Source organism: Anarrhichthys ocellatus, unplaced genomic scaffold (assembly GCF_004355925.1).
Source record: "Anarrhichthys ocellatus isolate YVR2014 unplaced genomic scaffold, GSC_Weel_1.0 scaffold1, whole genome shotgun sequence".
Lineage (NCBI taxonomy): Eukaryota > Metazoa > Chordata > Actinopteri > Perciformes > Anarhichadidae > Anarrhichthys > Anarrhichthys ocellatus.
Genome location: NW_022280031.1, coordinates 3,680,456 through 3,697,088, shown reverse-complemented (window position 1 = coordinate 3,697,088; position 16,633 = coordinate 3,680,456). Strand labels below are relative to the sequence as shown.

Here is a 16,633-nt window from a genome sequence, read left to right as displayed (position 1 = left end):
CTAAGCAATAAATGTGTTGCCTTGTGATTTGTGAGTACCAGGGACAGTAATGGGGTGATGTGTGGTATAGTAAGTGTGTGTAGCTATAGTACTGTGTGAAATCATTTACAGCATGCATTGAATCACAGTTATTGTCATAATACCATTAAAGGTGATATTTTTTCTTCGCCCTGGGAAAGAACAAAGTGACCTTGCTATAAGCACTTATATACACATGCAGAGAATGAAAAAGGACAGCATGCACCTCATGAATACATGATGTGTCTTGGGGTATTTCTTAGGAAGAGATTTGCCAGACCTCATAGATGAGATACTATTGTCTTTTATTCATAGCCAGTTTCAAGTGTAACTGATAATTTAAAGGTTATATTTCTTCAGATATGTTTCCCTTTCCCTCTCAATTAAGAAACATGCACTCGCTCATCCAACTGTTAAACCAAAGGAAGTGGCAACACACACAACTTTGTGGGTTGTAATTTAAGCCTCCACATGGTCAGTTCCTCAATTAAAATAAATCATTATTTTTTTTTATCACGGGTAAAATCTATCATTTTTTTGCCATACTCTAACCTACAATGAAATTTCTCAAGTATCAACATGATCATGAACAACCCTATTTGCCACGCCTGTTATTGTTTTCAACCCACACACATCATACAACTTTTACCTGCACTTATCAGCAGATAGTTGTCAGAGCAACAGAGTCATTTACACTTGCATGACTCTGTTTATAAAACATTTGTGTGTTCCAGATGATATGGATTTTAAATATTTCTAAGCAGCCGTACTACTGTTTGTGTCCTTAACTTGCCTCAACAAACCCATTGAGGATATCTTGACACAAGTATGTTTTCAGTCTCTAATTTTAGGGCTTAATCCTTAACCGCCTCACTTATTCTCTATGCCAGTATTCATACTGGTTTTGAAGAAGCCTCCAGGCCCCATTTAGTCATTCACCTCACATTCAGCTGAAATATTATCATAAAGACTGTAATTACAGAGATCAAAGGGTTGTGTGTCAGTGTGCCAGCTGGTTACTTTGAGATTTATTTTATGCCTCATATACAGTAAGGATGTTTTTTGAATTATTCTGTTGTTCAAACATAAGTCTACTAAGCGCATATGAAAATATTGCTAATTTGAATACTAAAACTTCTGATATACATCATGTGAAAGATTTATATACACACAAACTACTCATCACGAACTACACACAATAGATAATAACACTGACAAAGCATTGGTTGTATATTGTTTGGCAATTTAAGACATTATGTCACTGCACTTAAAGGCAAGGACTCATCTGGGCATTGCATAAAGTGTAATATCCTTTTATTTGGGAAATAAAGACCATGTGGCAACTACAGAGCATTAAAGCACATCCACAATGTAATGGTCTTCAGTAGATCCACGGGAGGAACAGAGGAGCAGACTCAAAGCAGCAGAAGGCATTACTCACTCTGTTTCTGTAACTGGAAAATGGGAGCAATCAGAGGGGGAGTGTTTGTGAGATCATTTCCTGTCTTTTTTTTCTTTATTTGCCTACCTCAACATGTTTCCATGTGCCACCAATCTTTAACAAAAAAAAGAAAATCCATCTATGGGCAGCCTATTTCACTCTGCAGGTAATTAAGCGAACCAAACCGTTGCAGGAAGTAGGGCAGTCAAGGAAAAGCCGAAAAAGAGATTACATTTATGTGGGGATTTCTTCAAACCTCTCATTTGCCAACAACTGGAGTGTTTACCACACTTTCCACAAGTAGGAACAGGAAAACCTTTTTGACACTAATCAAAATTATGGAAACACAGAAAGCAATACTGTATAAAATAAAAGCCTCTTTGTGTTTACGATGAAATACGTTTGACAGTAAATGTTTTGCATCAGTTCCCAGCCTGGGGAAACATTTATTTTAATGTTAAACTTGATATATGTGCAGCACCTTAATTTCACTTAATTTCTTCAGGACAAAGGACTGACCTGACTTGTGGAATGTCAGTGCTGCAGGGGTAAGTGAGGCCCATCAAAGAGCATAGGGGCCGGGATTAGGCGGGGGAAGGGTCCCTATAATTGGATGCATTGGCAGGGGGCAAACTGAGCTCTTTTGTTTTGAACAGCAGTGTCCTGCATGGTCTGTCTGGCTTTCTCTGGCGTTCAGGTCCTGCAGAGTACAGGACAACATGAAGTTGACTTCTCAGTGGAATGCACAGTAAGGGAGAAAGTTATTGATCTATAAGTAACACAATTAAGTACAGTCATTGTGGACCACAATTACAACATGTACACTAGTGGTGCTGCCAGACCCCCAGAGGCTCATACCGTATTTTCAAATAAAAGCTGCAGGGATGTTTCTAAAGTGCCTTCATAGTCAAAAGTCACATGTTTAACAATGTTTCTGTAAACTAATACTGTTATGCAAGGTCTATATTGAATAAAACAATGGCATTTTTATTAATATTCTTTTGAGATGTCTTTATAGTTGTGCAAAAAGTAAACCATTATTTTCTTTCCTTTAAATTTTATTTTACATGATACAAGTTCTTGTAGGAACAATAAAAGTGCATCAATATCACTCAATAACAACACAAAGACCCAAGAACTAAGGCAACTAAATAAAACAACAGCAAGACTATAATAATAATAATAATAATAATAAACAGCAAATTAATGAATACTTTCATGTATAGGGATGGGTATATGCAATTAAAGAAAATGTTTACATTGTAGGGCTCACATTTACACAGTTACATTGGGGATATTACGTCACTGCAACAGCCATATAGGATTCAAATGATAAAATGAAAAGAAAAAAAACAGTATGAAAGTAAGCAATAATAACTGCACAAACAAATATTTCAATAAAATAGCAAAATTAAAAACAACCGCCAAGTTACAATACAACCAAAAACAATTTACATGGAGCATGAAAAACTAATATGAAAAACGTAGTCGAGAGAAACACAAATAATGTAAACCAAAGCTCCTCAGAGTCAGGGTGCCAAGAGATCTGGAAATCCTAGTTTGGGCTGTTGTGGTTTAAATGTATCTTCAGTGTTGCATGGATTAGTCTGTAGGTGCTTTGAGGATTTGGAAAATGCCAGAGCTAGTGTTTCTGAATATCAAAGTCTATTATTGGTCTCTCTAAACTCGGATTTAACACACTGTTTGTCATTATCTCAAGCCAGTTCAAAAGGATGTGCATTGTCCCCTTCCCTGTTTGCAGGATATCATGGGGCAGCCACAGTCTGGAGATGTTGCTCTGTCAACATTTGGGTTATGAACTCCGCTGGCTCTGGCTCCATTTTTGATGCACAGCAGCCAACTGCTCCCGGGTGTAAAGTAGTAGTGGGACCACATCCCAAACTGAGGCTGAAAATTCTCTCCTGAAGAAAAAGGTGTCTTTTCCCATCCAGGGGAGGTGAAAGAAACTACCATATGTATAGGAGTTCAGATTATTCAGGGTCTCATTACAAACAAATGTAGAACACAAATGCATCAGTAGCCATTGTAAGCTACTGGACCATGGGGCTGACAAGAGGGCTAAACCATAATGCACGCTATTTGGCTGTTCATCTTTTCTTTGACCCTGACCTAAAAGTAGTGACAAGAATAACAATGAGAATACATGCAGCTGAAATATTGGGGGGGGGGCCTCCCTCTGAAGGATTGGAAAAAGATCCCAGAACAGACTCAGTACATGCCACAGGGACTACATCTCCCAGCTGGCTTGTGAGCGCTTGGTGGAGGTGTTGAAAGAAACTGCTGGGGAAAAGGTCACCTGGGTGACTACTGACTGTGTTGCCACAGCTACGTTGACACAGAAAAGCTGCTGGAAAATAAATCAATGGATAGATGGATGAAGAGATGTGTAAAGGTGCTATGTACTCAAGTTACAGAAGCCAAGATACTGTATGTATTTTGTAAATTGTATGTTCAAAACATAGGTTGAAATGTCAAAGAATGTATTTAAATTCAACAGATGTTGAAATATGTGCAGAGATTTATACTATGTTTGCATTTATTGTTACAACACAGCAATAGCAAATGATGAGCATATTTCAGTCCTACCATCTGATTGCAGTGCAACATATCATCTGTCAGCAAGCACTTTGCCTTCCTAACCAGGAAATAATACATAATTCACAGCATTAAAACCAATACCACACATGCATACTACATTTCTCTGTAAAACATATACACAAAGAAGAAGAAAAAACAAAATACAATATATATATTTATGTATATATACATAAATATATATTGATATGTCGGTTATCTTAAGTTGAGTTAGTGAATCATTACTGGTGTTATATCACCGTCTCATCAGAGATCATTTAAGTCTTATCTTATTTTTCTTAAACTTCATATTACATTGTCTTTCATAGATCTTGCATTTCCTAAACATTTTGGGATGACTTTGGTTTATTCAAGTATATCCTGATTATTTTACTCCCATGTAAACACACCAGAACCTGAAAAAGTACTGCTGTCGATGTTTGCTGTATACATTTACAACATTCTGTCGTCATTTCTTGCCCAAAAGGTATCAGAAATTGAACATACAATAATTATTTAACAACTTATTACATCCACATAAGCACAATTTCTTCTTCTTCCTTCAACATTGCCTGACAGTATATTAAGCTGGGTGCATAACTGAACAAACACAGTAACAGGAACAGGAACACAGGTGTCAGTGATCAGATGGATGTGTGAAGAGATGTGTGCATTTTGATTGTTATATGAATAAAATATATAAAGTTAATCAATTAATCAAAGGTTATAATAACGTAGGACACATATAATGTTATGTTATTCTATGTAATCTTCACATCTTCAATTTTTAATGTGAGGATGTCGGCCATATTATCCACCCGGTTCATTGTTTCTGTTGCTGCTGTTTACATTCCTTATGATGCAAATTCAAGAAATGCACTAAAGAAATGTACTACTGTTTTTGTTTTGTTTGTCATGTGTTTGTTGTGTTTGAAATGGGCTACAACTGAATTTAGTTTTGCATCCCTGTGTTACATAATCACCATTAATGATCATTGAATCCTTGAATTTAACATATACTATGTATATACATATATAAAGTAAAAAAAAACGTCTTTTAGGTTTCATAAACTTAATTAACAAATATGAAAGAGTAGCTTCAGTTTTCCCTCTGCGCTGCTGAAGTTCAACTGTACTACCTTATTTATTACACCTTCTACAGCTCCACCCTTGCAACTGCCTTGCCAGAGAAGTGGAAATTTCCAGTAATTTCTTCTGGTTTGCAAGAAATGCTCCTCCTCCTTCTAGTTTCCCGCCTTTCAGTCTACCTGCTCCTTCCTGCTATAAACCCCAACCAAGACCTCACAGCCCTCTGCTGCTGAGCTTTAGTGCCCAGCGGATTTTACTTTGTACAATGGGAAAACCTATTTCTCACATAGACAAAACATAACATCTGTTTATGCTTCTGGCATTATCGTTTGTCTGTAAATGTATGTATATTGGCACCGAAATATGATCCTTGAACTGAAGATGTTAAAGATTAGAGTGTTTAAACTCTATTTTATTTGGATGACAGGCGGATTAGTAAATGTGCAATTTGCACTGATCTTTCTGTGAGAGATGCCTGAATGTTTCTTTGTTTACTAGTCTGAAAGTACATCTTGTTATCCTCAGAATTATAAAGGGTAAGCTATACGAGTAAGTATTACACTAGCTCTTGAATGATGAAGGGTTGGATTGGGATCACAGAACAGATGGTGGATTTGCATTTCTATTTCTCTGGCTGATCTGATATTCTGCTCTCTGGTTTGTTACAGAGATGCTCCGAAGCTTGTCTTCAACTGCCATATCAAGAATTAGGAAATGTGACGAGTGTTTAAGAGATCACAAAGAATGCCCTGGTGTAGTGCAGTTTTGTGAAAACAAGGTGACATCTGTTGTCGCCTTTACAGCCTGAAAGGTCCAGGCTATCTCTGCGCTACATCTGTGGTTTTAGAACTTCCTCTTAATTCAAGACCACAACATAACCGTGTACACATGAGCAGCCCTGATGCTTGCTAGAGAATTATTTTAGATAAACTAAGAAAATAGTTACGAGACAGCTGCAGTGGAGAAGTTTGAGTGTGCTGATGGCATGAGGCACACTGACCTTAGACCCATTGTGAAGCACCAACAAAGAGCCATCTGCACAGCAACCAAAGCTGAGATGAGGGACTCGCACACAGGGGAATCGAGGAGGGGGAGGGACACAGGGACCTGGGGAGTGTAAAAAAAGACAACAAACCAGTGATTAAGAAATATCTGAACGGGACTTGATCAGCTGGATCATGTCTGAAACATCAAAGCAGTCCATGCTAAATATCTCAGAGGTTTGTACACAAAGAAAACAGGAAGCTGCACAACACGTCAGCCCACAGAGTGTATGGATCGCTCCACTGCTGGTAAAGTGGAAGACAAGAGCTGCTGGCCTAATCACTCAAGAGCACATTTCCTGCCTCCTGCATGATGAGATGAAGTCAGCTGAAGCCGTTCAAGGCTAATGTTTAACCCAAACCTGCAGATCTCACACACGGTGGATATCTCAATCCTTCTGCCAGCAGAAACACGCAGGCTTTGTCTCCGCAGTGGTCTGAATTGTAATGATATCTTTCGGAGGGTTCATCATTTTGGATTTGAAGAGATTTCATAGTGCAACCAAAATTGTTTTCCTTCTCGAGTGGGGTGCATTTCAAAATGGTGAAAACAAAGACAAAATGGTGGCAGGGACATCTGTAAAAATCAAAAATGTTTCACAGGTAAGACATGAGAGTCAGGATTGCTTAGCAACAGCAGTAAAAGATTCTTGCAGCCTGAATGGAAACATAGAAACTGATCCTGCTGCCACCCAGTGGTGCACTGCTAATACGAGCTAGGGAGGAACCGGCATTGGAAATGATCAAAGGCTCACTTCTCTAAAATATGTGTGTAGCATAACGATATAGCTACAATTACCTGCAAGGTGTAAACCCCATAATTGATGAAGGACTTGATGGGGGGGAAAAAAGGTGATATGCTTGTTCCTTCCTCAACACCGTTTGAAAATATGTTCAGTAATTTGATTGGCTGAAAATTGCACCAGCTCTCATGTTGCTTAGCAACATACATGGAAGGGTGGATTGTGGGTGGGAGGGTGTGAGAGTTGGGTTAGGGGGGGGTGGAGCAGTTCTTCAAGAGGAGGGAACATTGTGGGTGCAGCATGCAGGCAGACTGGCTGGGGAAATACCTGGCAAAATTCCCAAATAAACAAACAAGAGGGAGGAGGACAGCGCGGCAGACAGAGGACAGGGGTATTTTCTGGGTCCAGATAACAGTCTTGTTTGAGATAAAGGGAACAATGCATTTTATAAGTGCTACCACAGTTTGTTCCCAAAGCAGAACAAGACTAGAGATAGGAAGTGGAGAGCATTACACTGAAAACTTTGCCTGCCGTCAGATGGAAGTTGACAAGAACTTTACAATCCATATTAAACTGCTAGTGGCTTGAGACAAATGTCTTTCAGCATTAGTTTTTGGAGAGATTGAGGGGACTGTGAGTAGCACTATGGTTATTACAGGACATGGGACTCTGCAGTTGATCATGTAACAGTTTGACGAGGAACAGATGAATAGGCGGCGGACAAGCGTGTAGTTTCTTGATGAGTGTGGAGAAACGTTACCTGTTCATGCAGGTTTTTGTTGGTGTGGTTCGGTGTGTAGGGTTTTCCAAGCACCAGTTAATCATTACTTTTTGATTAGGATAAGTTGAACTTAATACAACAATCAGCCTGCAGCAGATGTAAAAAAAAAAGAATGAAAAGGACAAACATTACAAATGATTACAAGGTGCGAAGCAGAAGGTGCACAAAAAAAATGAGGCAACTGTTAAGCTAAAGGAAGAGAAAAGATGGAAAATGTGCTTATATGGAGAGGGAAGGGTAAATAAAGCTGCTGCTGGTAGGTACAGCCTGCAGAAGGAGGCGGGCCTTGGAAATGGCTGATGCAGGCGGTCTCTACAGGCAATGAGGACTCTTTTGTCAGGAGTAGGAAATGAGGTTTCTGTTGTGATTAAAAGGAAGGTTTCTATGGCAATGCAGAGAGCCGTGTGCACAGAGCGTTTGTCGGGAGTGGAGGGGGCTAAGTGAGAGTAGAATTTCAAAGAAAGCAGCCTCCTCCATCTCATCTCCCACCATCGCCACCCGTCTGTCTTTCCACAGCACTCTTTTATCTCTGATAATCTGTTTTCATAGCCACACAGTTGAGACTGCAAGGAGGATTATCCTGAGCAGACCAAGTCATTGGTCAATCGGTCATAAAGGTTTACAGAGTAACAGTTTCACTTCCCAAAAATCGCTGCTGTCAAAACCGGAAAAATAACCTTTAACAGATAAGCTAATTAAAACCACACAACTCAAGTTAGATTGTTAACATAATGCCCGATATGTCTCTTTCTTGTTTGGACAGGTACACTTGTCAAATCATTCTTTCCTTGAACAGCCCATGATACATAAAAAAAGCTATGATGGCATCAAGGTGACCTTTAAAGCTAAATATAGCAACACCCTTTGTTAATTGTTTCACAGTTAAAAAAATATGTTTCTTAAAATAAGTTCCCCGTGCCAATGTTCTCATGACAGAGGAAGCTGCTCTCTGCAGCAGTGACTGCCATCTTTTCCCAACCAGAGGCTTGCCCCAGGATGTTTGGATAAGATGACATGAAACTCCTGAGGATCAAAGTGAAGTTTTTTTTTTAAATCCTTGCACATTACAAGCCACACTGAACGAAAAAAAAGAGAGACAGACGCTCCTGATATTACTGGTACACATGAAGATGATATGGTAAGCCTAAACTACAAATATGTAGCTGACTGAGCATGAAGAGTGGCTGGTGTTAACTGTGGTGTATGAACAGATAACTGATTTAATGGAAAGGTAACAGTTTATTTAAATAATGACACTGATTTGATAACATACATCTGAGCATGATTCGGCAAAAACACATCTGAGAAAAATCTGCATTATTCCAGCAACAAAAATGTGTTCAAAATCTGTGTGTACGGTGAAGCACTAAATGCTCCTCGTGTCCTTTTTGGAAACACAGACTCAAGAGCTCAGCAAGCCAATTAGAATTACAAAAGGTTCTGCTGCCCCCAACCTTTCCGTTTCAGCATAGCAGCAACTATCATGTAATGAAACGCTGCCAGTGCGGGAGGGTTGTACTGCAACCAGATTACATAGTCAAAGCCAGATGGCAAGTCCCACATCAAAAGGACAGCTGGTTACCAGAATCCGAAAAGCCATCTTTATAGCTCTCAACCTAATTATTTCCAACAAAACAAATCACACCAACATGCAGGCATTGAACAGGCCATGCCAATGATTCATCATAAAAGGTGACATGCATAACATAATTAAGCTTTAAATGTTTACATGTGCAAGCTGCAACATTTGAAAATGGCCAATCAGGCTGGTTCCATCAGCGGCCGTGGCCTTCGTGGATCTATATTATGCTTAGCAATAAAAGCAGGCCCTTCAGATGCAGATGACGAGGATCCCATTTTAAACATCAGCTCAAAGTGTCAGATTAGTGCGTCCTCCAGCGAGCGTCGTCTGTCGTCAAACTGCTGACTACTCTTTGAGGCTTTGGTTGCTGCCTGCCGGACTGACCTCTCTTTCTGCAGAACCTGTGAATCATAATCCAGAAGAATGAACAAAGTACTGGAAAAATGTATCATGATGAAAAGCACAAACAATCACTTAAGTGCAGGATTGGCACTTAGCATTGCACTAACCCCTTTTAATATTCTCTTGCGAAGTTCCCCCTGTGAAAGTGGTCGTTCTTCCTCATCAGTGACAGGAGACTCTTCTGCATCATATTCCACACTGAGGAGCCCAACCAACACAGAAACACTCATCAACCTGATGTTCGAGGTGTTTAGATGTATTTATAGGTTTACTAATTATAAAAACATGGGCATCAAATTGAATAGATAAAAGGCCGACCCGTTGATTGCAGGTTGGATGCTAACGCTCTGCTGAAGTAGCTCTGGATTTTGACCTAAAAGAAATTTGGCCAGATCTTTTGGATTGTAGTCCTTTTCTAGATCCTGCAAGAGTCACAAATACAGAGGCACATTACATCACAAGGCAGAAATACAACAGGAACGTTCGTCAGGAGAGTAAAAGACAGAACCACAGGTTGACAGGTTACTTTAGAATTGAGGAAAGCTTGTATGGTGAGCAGCTCGTTGGTCTTCTGTTCCACCAGACCCAGGTAGGACATGATGTTGTTCTCACTGATCCCTGTAGAGGAGCCCAGTAGATCCTCCATCACTGAGCGGTCGCAATCCATTTTAGAGAAGATGCTGTTCACCCCTACGAGATGGAAAAGACCACAGTCAGGAGTACCTGGAACTGTCTGTGTAGGCTTATGTGTGATACAAATATGTACATACTGTATATCTGTAGTTTCTTGATAGTTTTAAGGAATATTTCTCAAATTTTATACTTATTTAAGGGAAACTGCTCAAATCGAACCATGTAAATATTCAGTAATTATACATTTCCTATTGGATATTGTTCTTTATTTGTGTTGAACTGCATGCTTGCCCAATTTGACATTTTTGCATGTTCATCCGGCCTGCTTAACATTGACTAAAAGACTCCAAGTGACGCTGCCTATTTATTGGAATGAATGAATTGAAATTATATTAACAGAACATTGACACTATTTCCCCTATAGTTACTAATGATAAAACGTCTTTTAAAAAACGATGAATGAGGAAATTACACACCAGTAAAATAAATTGTTGCCAAACTAAGGCTGGGAGTTATGCGAAAAATACCTAATTACCTAATTTATTATATTTATATTGTAGGGTTGACTATTGGTGCATTCACAAAATATTTATGACAATGAGATTTTGGTTAAATTGTGATCAGTAATGTGGATAAAATGACTAAATGGAAGGCAATGACAGAACAGTCTGGTAAGTCAGAAAATGACACGACTCTACTGTAATGCAGCCTTTAAAACCAGGAAAAGACATTTGTGCGATATTAGGATATCAAAATTGAAGACAATATCTTGTCTCATATCCCAATATAATATTGACATATTTCCTAGCTGTATGCCAAACCTGTTTTGATCTCGTCCAGGATTTTGCTTATGATGCTGGCTTGGTTTTCATAGTCCTCAGCTTGAGACTCGCTTTCCTTTTGCTGCTCATCGATGTCTTTCAGCAGAGAGCGATGATCCTGCTCTTGTTGCAAACCTGCTACTCGAAATTGCTGTATCTCTGCTTGTGTCTGCAAATTCACACATTCACACACAGACATTCAAATACATAGATATTTGGTGTCAACCAACAACACTGAATACTACATGCTCCCTTTCACTCACTCTAACTATAGACAGAAATGACCACTTTCATTCAATTTCCTAGAACTTACTATAATTTTGTAAGAACTCTATGACTCTGGCCATTGAAGCCCTTCATACTGGTTGCTTGTAAACTTTGTGAACAAGGAATTAAGTATATCTGCTCTATTGTTACACTGAATAGGAGTATAGGTACATTTTGTGAAGCTAAAAATGACGAGTACATAGAGAAAAGATACTCACCTTGCTGATCTGATCTCTCAGTGCCTCAGCCTCATTGTTTTGCTCATTTACAAAGTTGAAGAGTGCAAAGTTCTGGTCTTCAGCTACATAGCAAATCAGCAATACAACAGAAAGATACATTTAAATATCTTCAACTGAAACTGATTATTACCAAAGTGGGACATAAAGTGTTCCTCCAAATGCAAAAAAAAAAACATCATATATAATCTTTTGTCAAAGGAAAGAGATGCAATTATGGTGTCATTGTTTATAAATCAACAATGAATATACAAATAACATACATTTTTATAACTCAGATCCTGTCATAACTTAAATAATGAATTCAGGTTCCAGAGCCAAAGGACTGTAAGAAGTGTTGTCTTTGTGTCTGTGTGAGTCTGAAACCTGTGTTGGTAAGACGTACCCTGGATGAACCTGCTGACCAGCATGTCCAGGTTGTCCTCCCCTGTCACTGCTTGGATCCTCTCAAACACCTCCTCTAGAGCGTCCAGCGACTCTTCCCCCGAGTCCATCCTCCTCTGCTCCTTCATCTCTGACACTTGGACAAACGAGCACCTTCATATCAGTATCATCAGAACTGTACAACTGTCAAGTCTCAAGTCTTTGAGCCATCTAGTCTGCTTAGAACAGCTATATCTACTATATTCTAAGTCAAAGCATGCACTGTATTATCACTCCTTTATCTATTATTATGATATGATCACTTTAAACACGCTCTTGCATATGAAAAACACACACAATGACAAAACTTTCCTTTAAGGTAAATTACTGTATTTTGCCCCTAAAAAAATCAATATAGACCAACGTCACTCAGGGTAACAGGAAAATATTGCTAACATTATTGGACTTGCAATAATAAGCCTAACCTATTTGTCAATAACAGTTATGGTTATTGTATAATTTCACTGGGTCTCCAACTAACATCTTATAATCTACGATAATTTAACACATCCCTCCAGCCTCTCAAGCCAAGAGGTGCTCACAAGTCATTTTTAGCAAGTCCATGGCAAGTCTCAAGTCACTGTGTGTTAACACACTCTGTGGAAAGTGTAGTGTTTGGTTCTATTACAGTTGTGATGACTCTGGTATCATTTAGTTTGCTGCCTCATTCACCTGTCAGTGCTCTCTCTCTGCAGGTGATCGTTAGAGCAACTGGGAACACCTGAGGGTTTTTTGAGTCAGCTACTCTCTGGCTGACCATCCACTCTGCTGCACTTTGCTTCTCTTGTTTATTGGATCACATTTATGCACCTTTTCAACGCCTACACATGCTGCAGACTTTACTGATATCCACGCCCCACATTTCAAGTTAAGCCTTTAATTTGGTCTAAATTGCTTTAATTTGTTAAACAATGCTTCTTTTGTTAATTGGGCATGTCTGTCTTTTGTTATGGCCACCTGGGCCAGGTTATAACACAGCGTTCAAGGACTCGCTGTCAGGACAGACTGTACTGTTTCCCTCTTGTTAGTTTCAAGACAAAAGAAACTTTACCAAAGTTTTCTTTCTTTCTCTTGCTGCTGTCTGATTGTTTCTGCTGTAAAATCCTAAATAATTGTTGGCTATACTGTGTCAATTGTAGCGTGTTAATAATGTTTTATTGCCTATTTGCAAAAAGCAGGCACTGCTTGTGGTACTGTAAAGAAGTTATATTCACATTTTGTCCTGACTGAAAAGAAACCATCAATAAAAAAAAACAAACAATGTTACTGATACATCTGAGTAAATACTGTGTTTTAGCAAACCATCCTAATTGTTGTGAGCATAAACTGAACTAAGCAATGCTATGGTGTTTGCCATTATACAGTTTGGCACAGACAGGGAATGACGAATAGATGATTGATGAGTCAAACAATGTTCCTCTAACTTTTTACATAGAAATGAGATCTGTACTATCCAGGGTTAAACGTTAATGGTTTTTTTCACATTCTCAATGTGGCTACATTAGGCTTTTGAATCATCTCAAAATCATTTCACAAGGACCTTATATTTGTATTACATGTAGACCACATTAGATTCTTCTCTCTAGCTTGAGCTCGTTGTATATATTGCATGAGACTGTGCCGGGGCATTCATAAAGCAGAAGCTGATAATTGGTAGGACTCCTGAATAAACATTGAATAACCGCTGCCAGCGTTATTATCGTCGGCAACACTTTTGCCATTCACATAATGATCAATATTGTCAAAACAGCAATATTAGCTACAACACAGAGGCTGTGTCTTACGTTGTTTGTGTCCCATCTCATGGCCCTCATCCTGCCCACTCCTCTCGCTGCACTTGGTGGTCATAAACTCTTTCAGGCTGAACTCTTGTGCAATAACCCTCTCCAGTTCCTTCATCTCAGTGTTGTACTGGGCGAGGTCCTTCACTGCCTTCTCCCTCATCATGGTCAACTTGGATTGGGCCTCCAACCTGAAACACAAAAGTTTGTAAATAATCCAAAAACCAAGATAATGACGTGCATATCCTTTTGATTCTTACATTTTATTACACAACCGTCTAAAATCTGACCTGGTATCATAGGCAACATTGGACAAGTTGACAGTTTCCCCGATTTTCTTGCGGACATCGTAAAGTTCCTACAACACACAGAAAACAGCAACGTGTTGAAAACCAGTTTACGAACATGTCTTCTAATCATGTATGGTGTGACCTCTGACCTTGTCCAGCTTGTTGTGGAGTTGCTGGAAACGGATGCGCTCAATATGAAGAGTCTGCAACTCCTCTCTCAGGTGGCTGTTTTTGGTCAGCTGCTCATTGAAGCGAGTCAAGGACTGGAGAGGACATAGAACATTAACAAACTTTTAAAATAATATAATAAAAGTATATGTGAAGTGTCTCTGAAAACAGACAAAGAACAGTATAACTTCATAACATGATAATATTTGGAGATCCGTTTTCTCCGTATTTTGTGATAATGGCTTTCACAACTCACTCTGTCCAGTTTGTATTCCAAAGTGTGTATGGCCTTCTGAGTCCTCCGTAACTTAGACTTTTGTGTATCCCCAGTGCCGACCTCCCCTTTTCTCAACTCTGCCAGCTTCAACTCTGTGTTTTTAATCTGCTTACATTACAGACACATGACATAAACTGTGGTTTGTGACCAAAACTATCAGTAAACATGAAATGTATAGTATCATATAGAGTGAACGGACTTAAATCACCTCTTTTTCAAGCTCTTTTTGACACTGCTTCTCTTTCCACAGCTCCTCCTCTAACATGTCTCTCTGCTCCAGCAGAGCACGAAGACTCTGAGTGTCCTCACTGTCCTGCTGCTGGCGTGACACGCTTTTACATGCACCAAGGTTTGTATGAAGGTCCTCCTGCTCCTTCAGCAGCTTCTCTATCTCCTGCCTTCATCCACATCACATAGACAAGCAATCAGGCAAATAAAAAAAAACCACACATGCACATTTGACAATGTGATGAAGGCGTAGTGCTTAGTCACTGTTGTTTGCGGATCTGCTCCTGGGCTTGGAAGTTGTAGGCCTGCCGATCTCCTTCCATGATCCTGAACTGTCTCTGCAGTTTGGCTATCTCTGATTCTGCTTTTTAAATAAATCACATGGACATTATAACTGTTTCAACCATTCAAATGGCAAAAATATTATTAAGAGAGCATCAACATCTAGTTGATAGCAACATAACCAACATTACCTGTACCATCAATATCCATCTCACTGCTGTCTGAACGGGCACTAGTGGCTGTTCTTCCACGTGGCATGGTTACACTGGGCTTTACCGGATGAAACAAAAAAAGTAAAGTGACATTTGCAGAAAATATTGAACTTTTACTTGTGGAAATGTCATTTTCCTCTGACCATTAAGTTTAATCCAAACTCTCATATTCAGCTTTCAAACCTTAAAGCTGAATATGAGACTACATTAGTTATAAATGTTTTCCTTTAGTGATTGCCTGGAAGCAGCATTCGATTAACATTGATCTTGTCAGCACATTGCATCACTAGAGTAAGTTTTAAGATTGGAGGGGGAATTTAAATCATTTTTCCTTTTACATTGCTTTTGAAGTGGTAGTTTAAGTGAGGAAATGCTATATAGCCATATTTGTCATTTACAATGAACAAGACACATTTATCTTCACAAACCATTAGTGTGCACTGCTGCATGTTCCTATATGATTAATCAATATTTAAATCAAGGTTTAAGATCATCTAACTAGCAGAATAGCAACTCCAAGGCATCATATTCAGTTATAAGACAGACAAGATATTGGTTATAGTTAGCTAACATATGAAAGGTATCTAAAAAGTGCCTGCTGTTGAGGACAAATAAGAATTTATCTCACCAGTTCAATGTTTAAAAAGGTAGAAACCCCAGTGCTACCTCCCAGGACACACGACAGGCTCACAGCCTGAGTTGTTAGCAACCGTTGCTCAGTGCCCTGTGAGCGGCAGTCCCTATTGGACAGGTTGAGTGAAGAGGTCCGAGTCTGCAGTGCCACACACAGCCTGAGGGGAGCACGTTTTGATGTGTGAGTCCAAACTCAAATAACGACCCGAAAGCAAGACAGGTGACACGAAGGTCAGAGTATATACAAATAAAGGTCAAAGCAATAGAAGGACCATCTGCAAGACATTCTTATATAAAGTCTATTATGCAAGCACATAACAGGGTAACATTAGAAGAAATACATAAAACTAAGCCAATGTGAGTATGACGCTTGTGGTTGATTATAGGTGGTTTAATATGGTATATTTATCCAGTTTTCGATTAACGAGTGCATTTTTTGGTGCAGTGCAGTATATAATTTAATCTAAGTTGTAATTGTGCGTGCAGAGTTGTTGCTCTTTTTTCTACCGTTTCCACTGTTGCTTGAGTAAACGCAGCTTGGACTGGAAAGTGTTTAACTTCTCTACCACTAGATGGCAGTATGAGTAAATTAAATCGTATATTTAGAAATATATGCCTGTGTCTTTGCTAATTATCTAGGTTAATGATACAGATGTATTTAAAAATGCTGTTGATTTGATTTACTTTG

General features: G+C 39.1%; 1 protein-coding gene across 2 annotated transcripts; it reads right to left on the bottom strand.

Moving 5' to 3' along the window:
- Positions 1-7,946: 7,946 nt before the first annotated feature.
- odad1 (outer dynein arm docking complex subunit 1) lies at positions 7,947-16,016 on the bottom strand. Of its 2 annotated transcripts, XM_031853647.1 has the most exons (15): positions 15,941-16,016; positions 15,292-15,370; positions 15,083-15,182; positions 14,799-14,988; positions 14,570-14,695; positions 14,295-14,408; positions 14,146-14,213; positions 13,859-14,046; positions 12,037-12,171; positions 11,634-11,716; positions 11,149-11,317; positions 10,221-10,384; positions 10,013-10,116; positions 9,802-9,892; positions 7,947-9,693 (listed from the first exon to the last, which is right to left on the bottom strand). In XM_031853647.1, exons 2-15 carry the CDS (start codon positions 15,356-15,358, stop codon positions 9,589-9,591), a joined length of 1,704 nt encoding a protein of 567 aa, XP_031709507.1. In that variant the 5' UTR covers positions 15,359-15,370; positions 15,941-16,016; the 3' UTR covers positions 7,947-9,588. The 2 variants fall into 2 exon arrangements, with proteins under 2 accessions (XP_031709507.1, XP_031708682.1); XM_031852822.1 differs by lacking the exon at positions 15,941-16,016 and having other exon boundaries at positions 14,570-14,698; positions 15,292-15,827.
- Between the last annotated feature and the right edge of the window lie 617 nt (positions 16,017-16,633).

Excerpts from the sequence above, each read along its gene's own strand:
- odad1 (XM_031852822.1), bottom strand. The coding sequence starts at position 15,358 with ATGCCACGTGGAAGAACAGCCACTAGTGCCCGTTCAGACAGCAGTGAG. Across the intron at positions 14,409-14,569 it reads TGGAATACAAACTGGACAGA|TCCTTGACTCGCTTCAATGA; the intron begins GTGAGTTGTGAA and ends TGTCCTCTCCAG. Across the intron at positions 10,385-11,148 it reads CCTGGACGAGATCAAAACAG|GGGTGAACAGCATCTTCTCT; the intron begins GTTTGGCATACA and ends TCCATCTCGTAG.